The following is a 22884-nucleotide window of genomic DNA, read 5'->3' on the forward strand; positions in this document are numbered from 1 at the left end:
TCTAAATTGAAATGAATTAAAATAAGAAGATATATGACATATACAACACTTTTAAAAAGGTAATAAAACACAGGACAAAATCAATGAAGTGCTATAGCTCAGATCTGGATTCTGATTCTCATCTGCTATTGTAAGGCCTTGGTTGAATCACTTAACCTTTCTTCTCCTCGCTTATCTTACCTGTAAAATAAGGACGAAATATTCTATCATCTCTGAAATCCCTTCTAGCTCCAAATCTTAGGATCCATAAAAGCTGAGAATCTCTGATGCACATTAGTTCATCCTGTTTTTCCAGTTCATCCTTACTTCACTTCCCTCTCTATCCAGTCGTAAACTGATCTATAATTTCAATGTATTTTTTCCACTTGAGTCTTTCAATCCTTCTAAATTGTAATCATTCCTTCCCACCATTCTAGTCTCCAATGATAGGTTACATTCACCATTCACCTCCTCTGTTCCAATTTTCCACTGGCCAAAATGTGCAAGAGAAAAATCACAAAACCTGTGCTATTTGCTTCCAGGACAGATAAATGCTATCTAAGCCTGAATAATCCTATTTATTATCCAACTTCTTTTCTTCTCACATTTCCCTCTATGATGGTTTCAAACTTTTGCCTCTTTGTTCAGTCTTTTAACTATACCCCTGCCCCATCACATCCACAGTGGATTACCTCACCTCTTATTGAAAAAAAGGCCAACTGCTGTGAGCTTCCTCAGTTTCCCTCCTCCAGACCTAAAAAAATTCTGTGTCAAAAAAACTCATTCTCTTTTTTCCTTTCCTACTGTGTCAAAGGAAGAAATGTTCCTTATTCCTTATCAAGGAGTCAATGCTTTTAATTCCATTCACCAGAATCTTGCTCTATCAACTACTCCCCCTCTCATTTGACCCTTTAGCCCACAAATACGCTAAAGTTGATGGCTTAAAATTATATTTCTATAACCCTTCTGCCCCCTTGAGCTTTCACTCTCTTCTCTTCCCTCCCCATCCATTGCCAAAGTTCCGAGAACAGGCTATAAACACTACCATCACTGCTTAACCACCCACTGAATCCATTACAAACACTCCATGACTCCTACAGAAACTGCTCAAAGGTTACTGGTGACATCCTAAGAGCCAAATCCAACCGCCTTTTCTGAATCTCAACATTTGGCACTACTTACAAAGCTTCCCTGTGTTAAAGAACATTTTAACATTACCTTCATTTCCAAATACACATTTCCCTACTCCCCCCAAAAAACACATCAGAAGCCATTCCTTGTAACAAAGAATTAAAAAAGAGAGGGAGATCAGTTCGTCTCAGCAAAACACTAACCAACACAGCAATTGAGGTCTCAGCATATATGCAACCTTCCTTCACCAAGAATCATCACACTCTTCAAAGAAGGTGAGAGTTACATTGCCATCAATCTTTTTTCAGGACCATTGGCCTTTGGGAAATCTAATGACACAGCATCTCATTGTTGGGCGGGGTATTCTTTTTTTTGTGTTCTTTCCATTTCCATTATTAAGTCTCTGTGGGATATAGTTTTCCCTGGTTTTGCTTACTTTACTCTGTATCAGTTCACACAAGTCCTTCCCCAGTTTTAACATTCATTCTTTCTTATGGCACAGTAATATTCCATTTTATTTAAGCTACAATTTGTTTGAGTTCTTTGTAAAAATTTCATATATGTGGAACCTTTCGTTCTTGATGGTCTCTGGCAGTGAGAGTACTAAAATTCCACAAATTCCAAAATCTTTTTCATACTCTCTTTCTCAAAATGTTCCTCTGGTCTCCCCGAATTTTTCTCTCCCTCTACATCCCCTCTCACCTTTTCCATGTCACTGTTCTCTAATGTTTTATTCTCAGGCTTTTTTTCAAAGCAAGGATAACTGGGGAACAATTAGTACAACTATATATTTACATCAGTGCTTAATAATACTCAATGAAAGATGAGCATACGTTCTTTTTTTCTGGTGAGGCAATTGGGGTTAAGTGACTGGCTAGAGTCACACAGCTAGTAAGTGTTAAGTATCTGAGGCCGGATTTGAACTCAGGTCCTCCTGAATCCAGGAACAGTGCTCTATCCACTGCACCACCTAGCTGCCCCCGCATAAGTTCTTTAAGAAAAAAAATAATCTTCATTGAATATTAAAACCTCTCACAGATTACCAAACTGAAAAAAATGTTCTATATGAAACTAAAACTTTAACTAGAAGCAGATATGGTCAGTACTACAATGGATATTCATTCTAACCAACAGAAAAAAAGTTATACAATGAAAATTATGCAATAATCTGCTTGAACTTGATTTAGTCAAACTCCACAAGTATATCAAAGGATGAAATGAGACATTTGAAATGCTTTGCAAATTGTGAAGTACTATATGTCAATTATCATTTTTATAATTTATATAACTATAGAGTTTTATACAAATTTATACAAATATAAAAGATTTTATACGAATCTTGCAACCAGAAGAGATGTTCCAGTAATGATCAACAAAAAAAACAGAATGGAGGCTTTTTTTTTTAGCAAAACTCTTGCCATCTCCAGAGGGACATGCTAAAGTTTAAAGATGAATAATCAAGAACAAAATACAAATGAATCATATACTGGGGGTGTTTACTGTAATAGAATATATCATATTTAATATAAAGCACCAGAATGTTATGAACAAGAAAAGAGATGGGAGAAGAATGGAAGTTCTGATAGCTCCAAAAGTTAGGACCCAGCAGTGAAAACCTTTACATCCAACCTACAAGAAGCAGAAATACTTACCTGCAAGCAGTCTCTACAAAGGGATAAAAATTCTCTCCCTCCTATAGCAGTTATTAGAGCAAAATTCATTTCTCAAAAATCTAGAAAGAACCTCAGAAATCCTCCAGTCTGAGTGCCTCACTTTAAAAATGAGGAGAACATAGGACCATAGATCCAGAATTTAAAGGGGCATCAGAAGCCATTTGGTCCAACTCTCTCCTTTTAGAAATGAGGAAACCAAGTCTCAAAGAAGTTAACTGCCTTGCCCAAGGTCACCTAGGTAGTAAGCACTACAGGTGTGACATGAAGCTAGGTCCTGACTCTAGATCCAATGGACTTTCAATTGTAAGACCTAGAGAGGCTAAATGAATTAAGTCGTAACTGACTCAATTTAATTCACTAATACTTATGTCACTTTTAGCTAGGTAGGAGGCAGGTGGCAGAGTAGATGGCATGCTGGGACTGGAGTAAGGAAGACTCATCTTTCTGAGTTCAAATCCAGCCTTGGATACTTACTAGCTATGTGATCCTAGGCAAGTCACTTAGCCCTATTGGCCTCAGTTTCCTCATCTGTAAAATGAACTAAAGAAGAAAATGACAAACCACTCCAGTATCTTCACCAAGAAAAGCCCATATGCAGTCACCAAGAGTCAGATACAACTGAAATGCCTGAACAACTTATGTCACTGACTCCCAAATACTCGTATCTCCTGTGAACTCCAGTTCTACATTCCCAAATGCTTATTGAACAATTTCCTTTAAATGTCTTGCCTTCACCTCAAACTCAGAATGTCTAAAGGTGAACTCATCAACTTCTCCTATAAACTTGCCTTTCATTCCAACTTCCCAATCTCTTTTTTTTTTTTAAAGTGAGGCAATTGGGGTTAAGTGACTTGCCCAGGGTCACACAGCTGGTAAGTGTTAAGTGTCTGAAGCCGGATTGGAACTCAGGTCCTCCTGACTCCAAGGCCGGTGCTCTATCCACTGCGCCACCTAGCTGCCCTTTCCCAATCTCTTTTGATAGCACACTCATTTTCTCATGCCTAAAACTCAAGTCCTTCTGGACTCTTCCCTCACACACCTAATATCCAATTATTTTCTAGGTCACATTGAACCTGCTCACAATATAACTTCCATTTTTCACCTCTGGTTCATTTCATAGTAGTCTGTGGTTACCTATGACCCTTTCTTAGAAAGGCATCATGGCAAGGGCTTTTGGAGCCAGGAAGGCTTGTCCTTCTTCTGACTTCCTATACTAGCTGTGTGACCCTGTCACTTAACTTCTCCATGATCTAAGCAACTATTTAAGACTGAAAGTTGAAGAGAAGGTACTGTCCTCCATTTGCAGAGGGAATTTCCTCACCTGGGAGCTTTCCACACAAATGAAATAAGTGATCTAGTCACTCTTCCTATTCCTATCATCCTCTTATGATTTCTATAGGGATGTGTTTGCTTCCTAAGATTTTGTAAATGTAAGTGCTATCTTTCCTCTGAGAAATAGAAATGAACTGATGTTTCTTGCTAGAATAAATAGATATATACATACATATTGCATATACATATTTATATGAAGTTATATTAGTAATTAAGCCCTTTTCCCTCTGGTTAAGATATTTATACATCAGACGATTATTCCCCATTCCCCATAGAATTTGTTAGCATTTATATGGCGAGGCCCAAGAGGGAAAAGTGATAAGCACCTCCATAAAGGCTCTGATCCTCACTTGAGAGAACAACCCAATGCCATTCTCCTGACAATGGCCAGGCAATATGGAATTTGACTACCACCATGGATATCTATCTATCTGGTTTTAATTGTTTGTTTTCCCATGTCCTTCAATTAAAAATTTATAGATAACTGTTCATCTGGACAGAAATAAATGGCCTCATAGCACCTCAAACCAGAGGAGATCTGCCACATTCCCCTTGTTAACCAATCTTGAGTAACCTTGGGGGACACTCTAAACCCACAGCCTCATTCCCCTTAACTTTGCTCCCAAAGCATAGATTTGGAAGCTCACGCCTTTCTCCTTACCAGTCACCTCCTGGAACGCACCCACAAAGGAGAGGGAGGTGTTCACATATGTCAGAGATGAGACTTTACCCTCTACAAAAGGAAAACTAGAAGGGGTTGAAAAAACTATTACATGAATCTGAACAGATATCTAGAAGACCAAAGCGGGGCAGCTAGGTGGTGCAGTGGATAAAGCACTGGCCCTGGATTCAGGAGTACCTGAGTTCAAATCCGGCCTCAGACACTGACACTTACTAGTGTGTGACCCTGGGCTAGGCACTTAACCCCCACTGCCCCGCCTCAAAAAAAAAAGAAGAAGATAGACCAAAGCACCCACTTCCTACCTCCAGAAAGCTGTAAAGAATATCCTCTAATAAATCTTTTTTTACACATAAGTCAGTACATGGGCTTTCCCCTTTCCCTCTATTTGGACCCAGCATTACCTGATAATCACTCATGAGAATGGGGATGGGGAGGGGGCATTTGCCAACAAATATAGAAATTAAAAGGTAGGAAAAACTGATTAGGTCTCCTCATTTCAAAACTCCTTGATCTCATGTAGAGCGTCATTATTCTAATTGCTGTAGTGAATGGCCCTAATCAACTTCTTTCTGCTCAGCCTGCCACTATCCTACATCCCCAAACCTTATCCTACTGTAAAAATTTCCTAACTAGCTTTGTTTCCTTCAGTCCTTCCCTTCTCTAATCCATCATTTACATGTGTATCAAATTAATGTTCCTAATGGCTATTCTGGTTATGTCATTTTCCCCCTCCAAAACTTCCAGTGGCTCCTGTAAAACATCCTACTACTTAAATTTACATTTAGGTGGCTCTAAGGTCTGGCTGCAATCTGCCTTTGCAAATTTATCTCACTCTATTTGACTACATCTAGTTCAGAACCTCACAGACTTACTAGCTGTTCCCCAGTCTTTCCCTCTACCTTGAGGCCTCTGGATATTTAGGCAGGCCATCTATCCCCTTGCCTAGAAAGAAAAAGGGAGCAGGGGAATGAGGGTGGGGGAGAGAGACTTCACTTTTACTTACAGGTTTGACATTCCAGTTTATAGTGTAATAGTATAGGGTGATGGGACTAGGTCCAAAGACTAGTTAATGGTTTTATTTCAAGAGAAGCTTAAGAATTTTAAATACTAATACTCTAATAATCTCAGCAATCCAGTAAAAAGGTTAGAATAACTAAAGAACTCCAAAAAGGAAAAACTTGATGTGGTCATTTTACCAAAAAATGAATAAATAAAAAAATTATTGTCTAATCAGCCACTATTAAATTTATAATTGGTTTTTAAAGATCCAATTTATTACCCTTGGGACTTCAAAAGCAAGAAATAGTTGACAATACCAACTATTGAAAATCCCCATTTGAATAGAAGGACTTGAAAACAAATCCTAAAAATACTTTATCTTTGTTAAGGCAATTAGATGAACATTAATGGTTAGACTTGGTATATCCTCCCAAATCACAAAGAGTGTGTGGTGTGTGTGTGTGTGTGTGAGAGAGAGAGAGAGAGAGAGAGTGAGGACGAGAGAGCGAGAGAGAGAGAGAGAGAGAGAGAGAGAGAGAACAATTCAAGACCTAGAAAAGTTAGGGATGGGTAATAACTAACTGTCAATACATTAATTAAAGCAAACATTGATAAATACCTTTCCAGAAATGAAGAAGATACACTAATTTGTGACAAGTTATAAACCCAAGGGAGGAAACAGATGTACTATGAATATTAAAGAAAAACACAGAAGAATAAATACCACGATGAAAGAGCATATTCCAGACTATCTTATGTGGAAGAACTGCATGGCAAGTTTCTGACCAATAACAAAGCTAATGTGAATATAAAGTCTAGTTGTAGAGGGAACTTCTGTTCAGAAGTCTACTATATGCCAATGCTAAAAGAAAAGCATATGAAAAAATTACTGATCTGCCTTTTGAATATTCTCATATTCCCAGCCTTATTATCCCATACAACTCCTGTATATCACAGGGTATTAATCCAATATGCTAGGGGACTTCCTTTGGGTTTCCAAATATACATTGGCACAAATAGAACACCACCAGCTATCTGTGGTCTCATTCACTCTCACTACATGACTTCGACAACTACTTTCCCAATCATTTCATCTCTTTGATATTTTTAATGTCTTTTCAAGCGCACAATTATTGAACTGGAATAAGCTACAGACTATCTAGACCCACCACAAGTCTATACATTAACTCAGAATTGTCTGATTCTGCGGAGTCTCTGGTGTTCCATGATGTAAACCCATACAACATCACTGGATTGGTGCTAAAAAGATGAGTTTTTGCTTCAAGGATAAACTTGGCTTTTTTTTCTGATTATATAAATCATTTGACACGGAACAAAATACAGACTTAGAGGCTTTACTCCAAAAGGTTGACTCCCTTGCATATGCACAGATCACATAAGATTCCTTGTCAGAAAAAAAAAAACACAAAGATAATTGCCCACATCAAGACAGATATTAAACAGGGAGGCATATACTTGCCAAAGATGTTTGCCATTATCATGGAAGACATACTGTGATTCCCTATGGAGAGTGAGGTCCTCCAGATGCTCCTATTTACAGATGACATACTGCTGATTGTATTAAGACCCAGAATACTAGACTCCTTAATGAGATCAGTCACAGCTCAAGAGATCTGCTTTGGGAAGGCTTATGTGAACTGATGCAGAGTGAAGCTATCAAAAATAAGAAAATTATACATACCATAACTACAGCAATGTTAATGGAAAGGAAAATGGAGAAGAGAGACAGGGAAGAGAGAGAGAAAGGGACAAGGACAGGGAGAGAAACAAACTAAATGCTGCATAATCGTACCAAAAGGTTTGGCCTTAGAGAAAAGCTCAAAAACAAAAACAAAAAACCTATCACCCCACCTTATTGGCAAAAGTGAAGGACTATGGATATGAATTACTGCATATACCAACCACACCATCATTCTCAGTTGATATATTGGTTGTTTTTGCTGAACTACATTTTTTCTTCTTTCTTATTTTATTCTTTCAACAAAGGGAAGGATGAAATGATATATTGGGAAATGAGTTATATAAAAACAATTCTAGCAAGAATAACTTTTTTAAAAGAGAAATCTTTGGGGCAGCTAAGTGGCACAGTGGATAGAGCACCGGCCCTGGAGTCAGGAGTACCTGAGTTCAAATCCGGCCTCAGACACTTAACACTTACTAGCTGTGGACCCTGGACAAGTTACTTAACCCCAACTGCCTCACTAAAAAAAAGGAAAGAAAAGAGAAATGCTTAATAATAACATACACAGGGAAAACACAAATGAGGAAAGAATTACTATTGTCTCAACTGCTACCCTGACTACTAAAGGAGCCTCGGATCCTACAGTCAAAAGAAGGCCACAACTATATTATAATGTGCAATTTGAAGGAAAGCTTATTGAGTTGGTCAGTCAATAAATATCAGTATGTAATTTGGACAGTCACAGCAGACAGAAAATTAACTGGAGAAGCACAGAATTGAACAGGAGGCAAAACAACAGGTTAGATTGCCTTTGAGAGATTTTGGAAACGCTTCAAATAATCCCAAAATGCATCCTGAAACAAAAACTCATCTTCTTAACATTCCTTTAGTAATAAAACATGGGTGCAAATCATGGAACTTCACAATCTCTTAACAAATCAAAAATACAGGTGAGCCAAAGGCAGTTGAGAGATGTGGCAGGTTTAAGGTGGGTTGCCAGATGATGGCTTGATGCAGAAATCAACCAAGAAATAAATAGCTGGAAAAGAAGATGGGTCACTCACATAGCAAGAGCAAGGGCATAACAGGGCGACAGCTGAAGTGATATGCTAGTGCCTACAGAATATTCAGAAACACAGAAAAAGGATTCCAGCATGTTGAGATCTCTGGAAAAATGAAAGTCAAGCACAGAACAATAATTGCACAGCTGAGATCTTTATTACTAAAGGAAGAATCCCGGTCTTATCTTTAGGTCCTTCTAATGGGAATACACTATATGCTTAGTAGATGTAATCTATAGTAAAATTTGATTAATCCAAACTAAGGTACATGGGGGAAAGCTTGTCATTAAAATTAATAAAAGTTAAAATTACATAATAATTTTAAATTAAAGCTATTTACCTTTAGCCTGCAATCTACATACATTATAACATGCCAGGAACTTGTCTCAAGTGGACTTTCACTGCTTTTAACTTGTTAATATCAGTACAATACTGTATAATATGTCCAAATTTTTCAGATTCTTTCTTCAGAAGACTTGAATTGACAAAGACTTACTTTACTTCACTCCCTCACCAGAATATGAAACTCTCTTGAAGACTTTTAGCTCCCCCTCCTGGCTCCATGCTACAGAATAAAGACATTCAGCATATTTGTTGAAATTCACATGAAGGTAAAAACTAAAAAAGTACTACTAGTGAGAAAAAACATGGTCACAGGAAAGATCATTTCTCCCTTCTTCTCAATTCCACAGCTGTTTCCTCTCCATCAGGCTGTAACTATAGGTATAAAGGGACTTCTTCCTTTGCTGTCATCTTCACTGACCTGGATACAGGAGACTAGTGTGCAGACAGATCTACCGTCCTCCCAAACTACAATGGGGAACACTTATGTTAGGAAAGCTGGATGCTATTGCATGATCCATAGACCTGCCTCTTGGCTTCATGAAACAAGGCCAGCTCCCCTCTCCCAACTCGGTAACCTGACTGCCAAAGGAGACATCATCCCTACAGCCAGAAGAGGCTCAGTACTATACTTACTTGCTACAAGGGATTAATTTAGGAGGGAGGGAGAGAGGATGAGAGAGAGAGAGAGAGAGAGAGAGAGAGAGAGAGCGAGCAATAATCTTTAGTGGAATCCAGAAGAAAATAAAAAATACTCAGAAGGGGACGCAAACAGAATAGTTTTGTCACATTTTTTTTCTAAAAAAACTCTACTTGATAAAGGTTATGGTTTCTATATTCAATCTCTTTTTTGTTCTTTGTATACTGAAATGCTCAGTTTTGGATGATTACAAAATTCACAATAAAATACAAATTTAAATTAAAATCAGTCCTTAAATTCAAAAATTACTTAATAATATTTCCTGATTTGTCCTTCTCCATTTACCGTATCTCCAAGTCACTCACTTTTCTGCCTTTCTCTAAGCAGTCACTCCACAGCAAAATGAGGAGGATTGGGGGTGGGGGGGAGGGAGCGGGGAGCAGGGAACTGGCCACAACCTACTTAGTTAGAACCTACCCAACAACAAAAAAAGGAATTAAAGAAGAGACTAGAAAGGACCCAAGTTGTCTTTATACTTTAATTTATTTTATAGGGCAAGGAACCCCCATGAAGTCCTAAGTATGGCTTTCAAAGCCCTTCACAACTAGTTCCAGCCAACCTCATCAGGCTTGCTGCACATTCTACTTTCTAACTAAACTGTTATGTTTGTAATTCCTCATTTTATCTCCTACCTCCATGCTTTTGCAGAAGCTCACCCCATGCCTGCAATGTACTTCCCTTCTCATCTAAGCTTCAGAGAATCCCTAGGTTCCTTCAAAGCCCAGCTCAAGTACCATGCTCTTCTAGGAATATTTTCTTTCTTTTTTTAATAACAGTTTTTTCCCAATTAATGTAAAACAATTTTTTACTTTTTTTTACTTAAGTTCCAATTTCTCTCCCTCCTCTCTCCTCCTCCCTGATATGATAAGTAATATGATATAAAATTATACATGTGCAATCATGTAAAACATTTTCTTTTGTGAGGCAATTGGGGTTAAGTGAACTTGCCCATGGGTCACACAGCTAGTAAGTGTTAAGTGTCTGAGGCCGGATTTGAACTCAGGCCTCCTGAATCCAGGGCCGGTGCTCTATCCACTGCGCCACCTAGCTACCCCTAAAACATTATTTTTTGTGGAAGAAAATGTGAGGAAGGATGTTTCTGCCTATATACAGACTCCATCAGCTCTTTCTCTGGAGGCAGATAGAATTTTTCATCACAAGTCTTTTGGAACTGTCTTGGATCACTGTATTGCTGAAAATAGCTAAGAGATGTCCAGTTGTTCATTGTACAATACTGCTGTTACTGTGTACAGTGTTCCACTGTATCTGCTCACTTCACTCTGCCATCAATTCATGTAAGTCTTTCCAGGTTTTTCTGAAAGCATCCTGCTCATCATTTCTTAGAGCACAATAATATTCTATTACAATCATATTCTACAACTTATTCTGCCATTCCCCAACTGATGGACAGCTCCTCAATTTCCAACTCTTAGCTACCACAAAAAGACCTGCTATCCTTTTCCTTTTTTATCTCTTTGGGATACAGATTTAATAGTTATATTGCTGGATCAAAGGGTATGCACAGTTTTATAGTCTTTTGGGCAAAGTTCAGAATTGCTCTTCAGAATGGTTGAATCAGTTTCACCAACTGTAAATTAGTTGTCCCAAGGTTCCCACATCCCCATCAACATCTACCATTTCCTTTTCTATTATAGTGCCCATTTTGATTGGTGTGAAGGGTACCTCAGAGTTGTTTTAATTTGCATTCCTCTAATCAATAATGATTTTAGAGCGTGACACACATAAGCACACACCATCGCAGTTGCAAGTGCTCTTCTTCCTGTTTCTGAAAATTACTTTGTCTAAATTTTGTATATGGAGCAGCTAGGTGGTGCAGTGGATAGAGTACTAGGTCTGGAGTCAGAAAGACTCATCTTCCTGAGTTCAAATCTGGCCTTAGACACTTACTAGCTGTGTGACCCTGGGCAAGTCACTTCAACCTTTTTGTCTCAGTTTCCTCATCTGTAAAATGAGCTGGAGAAGAAAATAGAAAATCACTCCAGTACTTTTCCCAAGAAAACAGCAAATGGGGTCACAAAGAATCAGGTATGAATGAAAAAAAGACTGAAGAGCAACAACAAATCTGTATTTAATCTTCCATATATATAAACTGTTTTCCAAAAAAGAGGTCAGCTCCTTGGCACGGGATGGTTTTTATTTCATTTTTGCATCCCCACTGTCTAGCACACCTAACACAAATGGACATTTAATAATACTTGTTGAATTCAATTACTGAAATAAGTAGCTTGCTCTGTAAGCTCACTGACACTCCCAAACTACTCCTGCACATGTCATTTATATCATTTCCTACTTAACCTTTTTTTTTTTTTTTTTGGCGGGGCAATCGGCAATGGGGGTTAGTGACTTGCCCAGGGTCACACAGCTAGTGTCAAGCGTCTGAGGCAGATTTGAACTCAGGTACTCTGATCCAGTGCTGGTGCTTTATCCACTGCGCCACCGAGCCGCCCCCTACCTTTTTTTTTTTTTTAACGTGAGGCAATTGGGGTTAAGTGACTTGCCCAGGTCACACAGGCTAGTAAGTGTTAAATGTCTGAGGCCAGATTTGAACTTCAGGTTACTCCTGACTCCCCAGGGGGCCAGTGCTCTATCCACTGCGCCACCTAGCTGCCCCCCCTATATCATTTCCTACTTAACTGAATAGAGGCAATGTAGAGCATTAGCTCTGGAGTTAGAGGGCCTGAGTTCAAATCCCACTCCTGGCGCTTATTATCAATGTTGGTTCTGGATGACCTCCAAAGTCCCTCCCAATTCTAAGTCTATGGGTATAAATGGATGTAATTGACAGATGACAATTCTACATAGGATCAAACATGTAGAGTTGGAAGTGATGCCAGAGGTTCTCTAGTCCAAATTCTTCATTTTATAGATAAGGAAACAAGGCAAAATTACAAATTAGTTATTATGTATAGCCCCCAGCACTCTGAGGAAAAGATGAAAGCCCTACAGTTGGGTAATAATGACACAGTGAGACAGTTATGGTCAGTCAAAAAATTATACATCAAAAGAGAAATTACAGCACAGATGACCAAAAAAGTAGGAATAGAAAGTATTAGAAGGGTTGTGTATAAAAGATACATTCATGCTCCAACAGATGGAGAGCTAAGAATTAGTATAAGCATTATGGAAAGAAATTTGGAATTATAAAGTGGCTAAATTATAAAGTAGCTAAAATATCCATGCCCTTTGACATAGAAATTCTACTGCTAAGTATTACTCATGTAAATCATTGACAAAGAGAAGCTACATGTAATAGCTAGGATTTATCTAACACTTTCGGTTTGCAAAACACTTTTACAAATATTATCTCATCTTATCCTTACAAAACCCTTGCACAGTGGGTGCCATTACTACTCCAACTTTACAGGTGAGGAAACAGCAGCCGGGGGGTCACATTGGTTATTAAGTATCTTTAGTCAAATTGAACTCAAGTCTTCCTTACTACTGGGACAGCACTCTATCTGCTGTTCTACCTAGATGTCTCCATATACAGTAAAATATTTAAATGAGCACTTTTTGTGGTAACCAAGAATTGAAAACAAAAGGGAGACCAAATAATTCGAGAATGGTTAAGCAAACTATGGCACATAAATGTAATGGAATATTACTAAACTATAAGAAACAATGATGAATACTGAGGAGCTTGGAAAGATATACAAATTGATTATGCAAACTAAAGTAAACAGAGCCAAGAAAACAATAACAACGACCACAACAATGTAAATTCAAAGAGCAATACCTATATAGCAATAAAAAATGAATACTACAAAATTACACAGAAGAAATTGCCCCAAAGAATGAAGGTGAGAATATGTCTCCTCTTTTACAGAAGTTGGAGTTTCATGGGTGGGAACACTTGCATATAATATCTTCGTTTTTTTATTACTGAACAGTTTTGCTCAATTTTTTTTGTTCTTTTTCTTTTAAAAATTTGTTATAAAAGTTGGGTTTTGGGGGAGGAAGGAGCAGGGACATACAAGAGGAAATCTAGGAAATGTAAAAAAACAAAATGTCAATAATTTTTTTTAAAAAAAAATAAGTCATGGGGGGCAGCTAGGTGGTGCAGTGGATAAAGCACTGGCCCTGGATTCAGGAGTACCTGAGTTCAAATCCAGCCTCAGACACTTACTATCTGTGTGACCCTGGGCAAGTCACTTAACCCCATTTCCCCACAAACAAAACAAACAAAAACCACACACACAACACACACAAAAAAAAAAGAAGTCATGGGATTTATAGTTATGATGGTAATAGAAAAGTTCCTGGAAGAGTCCCACTCTGCTATAAATAGCCCAGAAAAGATATAAAAGATATCCAGATGATCAAGAAACCTAAAAAGAAACACTAGTAAGCTCCTCCATCCAGTCCAGGATATAGCATGAAGCTGGCAAGAAGCCTAAGGACACCCATCAAGGAGAAACATACCAGTTGAGAAAGAAGTCAGCACTACTTCCTATAAACAGCTGAAGCCGGGAAGCCAGTGGAAGCTCAGCCTTGGCCTGCTAAGTGGCAACAAAGGGTAAAGTCAACCTTTCATAGGCCACTGCCCAGTATACACCTCTATGCATTTGGAACAAGACAGGAAACAAACCAGAGAAGTTCTAAAAGCCTTGAATCAAGCTTTATTATTAGAACCACAATAAGGCATAAGGGCAGCTCAGCACTTAGGCAATGAGGGACAAGAGAGGGACCTTAAGACCAGTAGAATCTAATATTGATTTGGGTCCTATCAGGACAATCTAGAGAGTCCATTCCAAACTGGGGATTGTGTAAGGGGAAGGAGGCAGAGATGGGCTGAAACCAAAAACTCAAACTGGACTAAAAAAAGGAGGAGGCAAATGCTAGGATTACAGCACAGAACAGGGGACATTTTTTATAGCCCAGTAATATGGGTAACCTGCTCTCAGTCATCCAATCTAGAACTAAAGCAGCAGCAGCAGCAAGATGACAGAGGGGACAAGACCAAACAGGGTCTGTCCACCCAATCTGAGGGAGGGTGAAGTCTGGCTCTAACACAAGATCCCCATCCAGAAACTCAGGCTAAAAATAAGAGTAAAGCAAAGAAAAATCTAATTAATAATAATAATAATAATAAAACAACAACAACAACATACCGTTTATATAGTGCTTACTATATGGCAGGTACTATGCTAAGTGCTTTGCAACTGTTCTCTCTTTTGATCCTCACAACCACTCTGGGAAGTAGGTGCTATTACTCTTCCCATTTTAAGGCTAAGGAAACTGAAGCAAACAGAAGTTAAATAACTGGCCCAAGGCCACATAGCTAGTAAGTGTCTGAGGTCACATTTAAATTCATATTTCCTGACCTCAATGCCAACCTTCTAATGGTCCACCTAGCTGCCCAATGAAAAAATACCATAGGTTAAAAGAATCCCAAAAGTTAAAAACAAAAGAGATGAATTCCACAATAAATGCAAAAAGAATCTGAGAGAAAAGAATGGCTTAGCCAAATGAACTCAATGAAACAATACAAAATATTACAACAAAATTTAAAGACTGAAAAATTAGAGCATGTGAAGTGTCTATTATTCAAAACAGCTAACCTTGAAAACGGGTTCAGGAGAGGTAATTTAATAATAAAAATCCCTGAAAACAAGGCATATCTTGAGAGAACCAGACATGAAAGACACCTCTACTTTCATACCACCTTATTTTTTACTAGCCAGAAAATAGCTTTTCCCTTTGTAAGAAAGCCCCTATTCATCTGCACATGGAGTACAACTGCCCATTGGGTAGGGGAGCAGGATATATTCAGAAATGAATGATATAAAATAAAAAAAATTTTAAGAAGTAGAAATATAGAAAAAGCATATAGTTGTTTATCTGAAGACCAAGGGCAAATAATATGACTAATAAGCTACGCTGACGCCTTTCCCATGACAATTCTCCTTTAGCCAAGAGCCAACATGGACAATAGCAAAACTGCTTTGTGACTTACGGAGCATCATCACTTCTCTGTTAAATAAATAAACATATATATATATATATATATATTTGTGAGTGTATGTATATATGTATCTATGTATATATATATACAGAATGAGCCAAAAGTCACAATGTTTCGATAATAATGACTTTTTGAAAATTGTTTTTCTTTATTTTTCACCATTTACAAGATTTGATTTTTCACACATAATGTAAATTCATTTCCTATATATACTGTATATGAAGCTACAGTATTATAAATTAAAAACAAAAAATAAAGGAGTTATTAAATATTAAAACACCTTTGTGACTTTTTGCCCACCCTGCATATACACACATACATATTGTGTCTATGTGTATGTCTATAAAAGTATTTATAAATGTATATACACTTAAAACACACATTCATATAAATATCAGATGCATACCTACTACCCAACAGAAACTTTTTTGAAAATTCAAAACAACCAAACTTAAATTTTCACAAGTTTCTTGAAAATCCACTAAACTTCACTTTTAGAACAGTGTCTATGTTATATAGACTTCTTCCCATCCTAAGGAGACATCACGATCACCTTTGAGGAATCTATGATTACTGACCAGTTCTTTACCACAATCTCACCAGGAGTTTGTCAAGGACAAAAGATTATAAATGAAAAAAAAAAGATTCAGAAAAGGGGAAAAAATACAATTATACAAATGAATTACCTGGAATAAGGGCTGTACTGATGAGAATATCAACTTCTTTACACTGCTGGGCAAAGAGTTTCATTTCAGCCTCAATGAACTCTTTGGACATTCTTTGGCGTATCCCCCTTGTCCCTCTCCTGATTCTTTCAAGTCCACTTTCCAAAGGCTCTGCCCCAAGAGATTAAACTGCCTCCAAAGCTGCAGCTCTAAAGAAGAAAACCAAATACAAACCACTCGTAGTCAAAGATGAGTAAGCTTTCAAGACATTTTAAAAGATGTATTTGAGGACCTTGATGTGGAAATCTGTACCATTTCCATAGAAACTACTGTATTTACATAAAGATATTCGGGTAAGGAAACCCTTCAAAAGGGGAGTGATAATTACTTTAAGTTCAAAATATGTGCCAGAAAAGAATAAAAATCATTTTACACAATATTTTTTGTTGACAACAACAAAAACATTTGGCCCACACTAGGATTTCTTTGACATTGGTGAGACTACAGATTCAACATGAATTAACAATGAGAAATAGTAGTCCAAAAAGCTATTTCAATCATGTACCATGTTACACTGTGTTAGAAAGCAGCAGCCAATAATCCTGCTATGCTTTGCCCAGATCAGACCAACAGTATGCCCACTTATGGGAGTAAAATTTTAGAAATGATATTGACAAACTACAGTACATCCAGAGAACAACCAAGATAATGAAGGAACTCAAAATCTTGCCATATGAGAACTTAAGAAGTTAAGTTTTGATAGCAAACTTCAGGAGACATAACCAATACTTTAAAATATAATCAAAACAATGGTTCATTTATATAGTACTCAGAGGTTTATAAAGTTCTTTCCTCATAACAGACTTAGATGGTAAACAATATACATATCATCATTACCATTTTATAAATGAGACAACAGGATCAGGGAGATAACATATTTGAAGAGTTAATGCATAAAAGAGGGATTCATTTATTCTGCCGGACCCCAAAAGGAGAGAAATCAAAGTAGAAAATACAAAGATTTATATTTCAGCTCGATTTAAGGAAGAACTGCCAAGAACCAATTTCCAAAAATGTAAAGAACTTCCTTGGAGGGCAGCAAGTTCTTCACCACTGGAGGCCTCCAAAAAGGAGCTCACTGAACAGTTGGCAGAAAAGTTGTAGACAAGACTCATTCCTCATTCAGATGGTGGGGGTCAGGATTCAATGTACCTCTGAGCTCCAGATTTTTAATCTGTTACTTTCCTATTACTTAGGGTTATCCTTATTTTGTTACTATCACATATGTGTCTATTGTATCCATAAAATTATCCAACACTCCACTGTTTCACTAAATTAGGTGTTCTAATCAAAACTTTAAGACAATTTTAAGTGGTGAGCTATCAAAAGCAAACCACCACGCCATTGTAGAGAAAAAAAAAACTTCCAAACTGCTTTACCAAGTCTCCACTAAAATGAAAATTTCCTGCACCACATAAGCTCCTGAAATACCTTGTGAAGTGTGCATCACTGGGGCAGCTAGGTGGTGTAGTGGATAGAGCACCAGCCCTAGATTCAGGAGGACCTGAGTTCAAATCCGACCTCAGACACTTAACACTTACTAGCTGTGTGACCCTGGGCAAGTCACTTAAGCCCAATTGCCATACCAAAAAAAAAAAAAAAAAAGAGGTGTGCATCACTGCTGCATTTTCCTCTCTCAGATCACTGGTCAAAATATTACAATACAAGCATGAGTCAGTAATAATAACAGTAAGGATTATGTAAGACTCTCCTTTTGATAAGCCAATCCTTTAAAATGATGCCAATAGGCAATGAATCCTCCGTTCCTTAAGTTGGCTTAACTGCACAAGTAGATCAATCTTATAGTACAGTTTTGTCCCAAAATACATAACTATCTTCCAATACATACTTATGACAGAGGAGAATGCTAGATTTGGGAATAGGAACTCCGAGCCCAAAGCCTACCTCTGATGTGACCATGAATAAGTCATTTAACCTCTCTGAGTCTCAGTCTCCCTTATCTGTAAAAAGGGGGTAATAACAACATATAGTACCTGGCTTCGCAGGGTTGTTGTGAGATTCCAATGAGATAACATGTATAAAGTGATTGAAATTTTTAGTGATAGATAAATCTCAGTTATTATTGATGTCATTAGATGTTTATCCCCAATCTGAAATTAGTAAAGTGGATTGTCATTGTCCAGTGTTCATGTCATTATTGCATCAATTATATATTGTATTTGCAATCCCTAAAAAGCAAGCTTTGCTTCATTGGACATGTATAAGAATTGGCAATAAAATTAGACTGTAAACACAATGAATAAAATAATAAAGGATTAGCACTTACATGATGGATTGCCAGTCTCTTCAAAACCATGAAAATAATTATTTATAGGAACTCAACTTTTTTATTATCAAGAGCCTTTAACTATTCAAAGTTCAAAAGCATTAAGTCAAAATACTCATTAGTGCTTAGATGCTGCTATCTACTGTGTAGCAATGGTAAATAATGGATACAGTGTTGGAGTCAGGAACATCTAAGCTTGACTCTTACCACTGACACATTCTAGCTACATGATCACGGGCAAATAAATCTAAATTCTCTGAACCGTAATTTCCTTATCTATAAATTGGGGGTAAATAATGGTAAATACCTGTAGTATCTACCTTACAGGTAAACTTTAAAGCACATATACTAAAGCTTGTATTTATTTAATTATATAAATACAATTAGAGTAATTATTAGAATAAAATTATAATAAATTTAGTGATAGACCTTTTCAAGACTTTTTCATTTATTTTGAAGGAAATTTTAATATGGAGGTTCTGGAGAAAATTCTTATCAGTAATATTTATAAAAATTTAAAGATGAGCTGTAAAAAGCAAATAGTATATTGCAGAATTTCAATTATACCTTGTCCAAGCCCTATTTAGTTTGAAAAATGGGTTATTTGTCCATAATCCCAGTTTCTGAACTCAGAGAAACTAGGTGCAAACTACTTTTTATAGAAAATCACTGGCTCTGAGGTTGATATTCTCTCCAACTCTACTTTTTTACTATCCTACCTCAAATGAATGCAACAGTTATTGTCACTTTAATGCTAATGAAATCTAATCTGAATGATATTTATCCAATTTTTAAATGATCTAAACATAAATATTATCATTGCTTTAAGTCCAAATGCTTTATAAAACCCAATGCCTACAATAGAAAAGTTCTTGGGGCAGCTAGGTGGTGCAGTGGATAAAGTATCAGCCCTGGATTCAGGAGTACCTGAGTTCAAATCCAGCCTCAGACACTTGACACTTACTAGCTGTGTGACCCTGGGCAAGTCACTTAACCCTCATTGCCCCACCAAAAAAAAAAATTCTTGATTGAGTTTTTCATCTTTAACATTGTTCCAGGAAATGTATATCTGTCTGCTGCAAAAGAAGTAGAGATAAGACAGACAGAGAGGAGATATGGTAAATAACAGGATCTGAATGCAAAGAAAACACACTACAGGCCTGAATGACAGGACAAATCTAACAAAATGAAATTTAACAGGGACAAATGTAAAGTCCTCCACTTGGGTTAAAAATATCGAATGCACAAGAATGGAATGGGGAAGATGTGGCTAGATGCCTGTTCACATGACAAAGACTTTAGAAAGCTGACTCAAGGTCAATTTGAGACAAAAGTATGAGGCAGCTGACCAAAAAAAAAAAAATAGAAGTATAATTTATAGAACAAAGGAGATAATAATTATTGCCCACAATCACACGGTACCTAAAGTTTATAAACGACTTTCCTCTTGTGGAATTGCACTATGTTTACTGAACAAGCAATTGGCATCATTTTATTCCACCACCCAGATCAAATCACATCCTGGAATACCATATTCAGATTGTGGAGACATTTTTTAAATGATATTGACAAGCTAGAGTGTGACCAGCAGAGTGAATAAGATGGTAATAGAACTTAAGCCATGGCACTAGCAGATGAATGAACAAAAAGACATTTAACATTTATTAAAAAGACATTTAGGGGCAGGTAGATGGCGCAGTGGATAGAGCACCAGCCCTGGAGTCAGGAGTACCTGAGTTCAAATCCGGCCTCAGACACTTAACACTTACTAGCTGTGTGACCCTGGGCAAGTCACTTAACCCCAACTGCCTCACTAAAAAAAAAAAAAAAAGACATTTATAAATATTTACTATACATAATGCACTCTTCTAAGTTCTGGGAATGTAAATAAAAAAGCAAGACCAGCTTCACTTTCTAATGGGGGAGACAATACATAAAATTGAAGATCATCAATTGAAGATCATCTGAAGATGTTCGGGGATATTTAACTTGAAAAAGAAAAGCCTTAAGTCAGGCCTAATATTGTTGGGTAGTGGGAACTACAAGACCTGGGTGCCCATCTCCTTATATCATTAACAACTAAAGCAAGAGGAAAGTCTAGATCACCACTTTCCAAGTTTGTTGTACAAGATATTATTTGGGGGAGCTGAGGATTAGACTTCATGGTCCTTGAGTTCCTTTACAACTGTGAAATTCTGAGTATCCATGCAACTCTGGTCCCATCATTAATCCACACACACACAAAAAAAAAAACTTCAGTAGGTGTGGGATTTAGAGAAGACAATGAGGAAAGATTTTGTTTAATTTTTCAATTATTAATAATGTATATTGTTCATTTCTTATTGAAACTGCTTATTTTTTTCCTAGAGAACTTTTAAAAACCTCTAGAAAGTAATATTTATTTTCTAATATAAAATAAAATTATGTACAGCTATATGTACATATAGATACATAGATATACATAGTAGCTGCCCTTGCAACGTAGGGAACAAAAATGAAGGAGGCCTCCAGCACACTGGGTGGCTGGAGTAACACCGGACAGGCAGGTAAGGATGGGTTGCAATTTGAATTATTGGAAGGAACTACAAAATTTATGAGAACCCAAATCCATTTGAGTATAAGGAGCTAGGGAGGAAAAAATTGTCAATATGTTACTTCATAAAGAAGAAAATTTTTCAATCTGCTGGCAATTATACAAAAACAAGGTGTTCTAATAGATAATTGAATTTAAAAACCTGTCTTCTTAAGAATCACGAGTGAAATACTCACCTCGTATCGAACCCTCGAACAATTGCACCCATAGCTTTAGCTGCTCCAGCAGAAGCGAGCCCAGCCACTCCACCACCAATGATAAGAATCTAGATTGGGAAGTGTAATCTGTTATTTTAAAAACAAAATTCATTATCAAAGTGTTTGAAAGATTATTAGTTGGTAAATGGAATTGCATTTGCCGAACTATTCTCTATGAGGTAGTTAAATCAACTTTTTTTCTTTAACCCAGTTTTCAATAAATAGAAACTTCTTGTTTAACCAACTACCTGTCTCCATTCAATCTGACAATTAGTATTTCAATCCACAAATTATTGTAATATTGCTATTATAAGGTACCTAAAAATTAACACTTTTTTCCTACCGTATAAAAGCTACTTCCACAAAAATCTCAATTATGGACATCTTAGTTATCTCTCCTAATTCAAATCCAAACATTTCCTAAATTCAGGGAATTTTGTTGTTGTCTTTCAGGTATGTTTAACTCTTCATGACCCCATTTTTCTTGGCAAAGATACTGAAGTGGCTTGTCATTTTCTTCTCCAGGCAAAATGAACTGAGGCAAACAGGATTAAGTGACTTGCCTGAGGTCACACAGCTAGTGTCTGAGGCCAGATTTGAGTTCAGGAAGATGAATCTTCCTGATTCCAAGCCCAGTGCTCTATCCACTGAGCCACCTAGTTGCCCCTGTAGGTTCAGGGAATATTAAGACATTTAAGATGAGTATAGTGAGATGTCTCCTCACTGCCTACCTCAAACATATAGTGCTGACATTACTAGACTACTGAACTAAATATGCTGCTAAAGCCTAAACAATTGCAACTGGTTGACTACCAAGAGGGTATAATTCAAGAGACCACAACAATTGATAATTCTTCTAACACAAGAATTTACCTCTTCTCCCAGAAACAAAAAGGAACAATGTTCCATGAACCTTAGAAATGAATTTCCTGAGCACAGTTGCAAAGAAAGCCTGGTAGGTACACTGCCCATAAATAGTTCAATTAAAGGCAATGCAATGTTCCTCGGGAAATAACTGGCATTCACAGAATTAATGATGCTTATAAACATACAACAATCCAAAAATGTCTATAACTTCCTGGGCAATGGCATCCAGAAATAATGAAGGAAGTAAAGGCCTCAGCAAATGCAAAGTGGAATCACTGTCCTAATGGAGGACAGAATCTAGAAGGGTTATCTGGTCTATTCCCTAATTTTAAAAAGGATTATATATAAGACCAACTTCAACAGATGAGAACCATTTCTGTTTCTGAAGGGATTCAGCCTTGAGAATGATCCTATCTTCTTTGGTAACTTATCTGAATATTTAACTTTCTTCTCTGTTGGGAAATTCTTTTTTGCATCTTACTTAAATCCCTCACGCTTCAGCTAAATGCCTTTGTTTTTTCAGCTAAACACTTTTAACATTGTTTTGTTCTCAGTGAAAAAATAGAACAGTCACTATTATCAGGTCATATTTCCAACTTTTTGTTTCCAGGCTAAATAATTCCCATAC

The 22884-nt window shown here is 37.1% G+C and overlaps 1 protein-coding gene across 1 annotated transcript in view; it reads right to left on the bottom strand.

Annotated features, from left to right (window-relative positions):
- NNT (nicotinamide nucleotide transhydrogenase) overlaps nucleotides 1-22884 on the bottom strand; it is a 121853-nt gene that overhangs the window by 77803 nt on the left and 21166 nt on the right. Inside the window, 4 exon segments of the mRNA XM_043969262.1 lie at nucleotides 16274-16366; nucleotides 16369-16411; nucleotides 16413-16461; nucleotides 21369-21457. Coding sequence (XP_043825197.1) covers nucleotides 16274-16366; nucleotides 16369-16411; nucleotides 16413-16461; nucleotides 21369-21457 — 274 coding nt within the window.

The sequence above is a fragment of the Dromiciops gliroides genome, chromosome 1 (genome assembly GCF_019393635.1).
Source record: "Dromiciops gliroides isolate mDroGli1 chromosome 1, mDroGli1.pri, whole genome shotgun sequence".
Classification (NCBI taxonomy): Eukaryota; Metazoa; Chordata; class Mammalia; order Microbiotheria; family Microbiotheriidae; genus Dromiciops; species Dromiciops gliroides.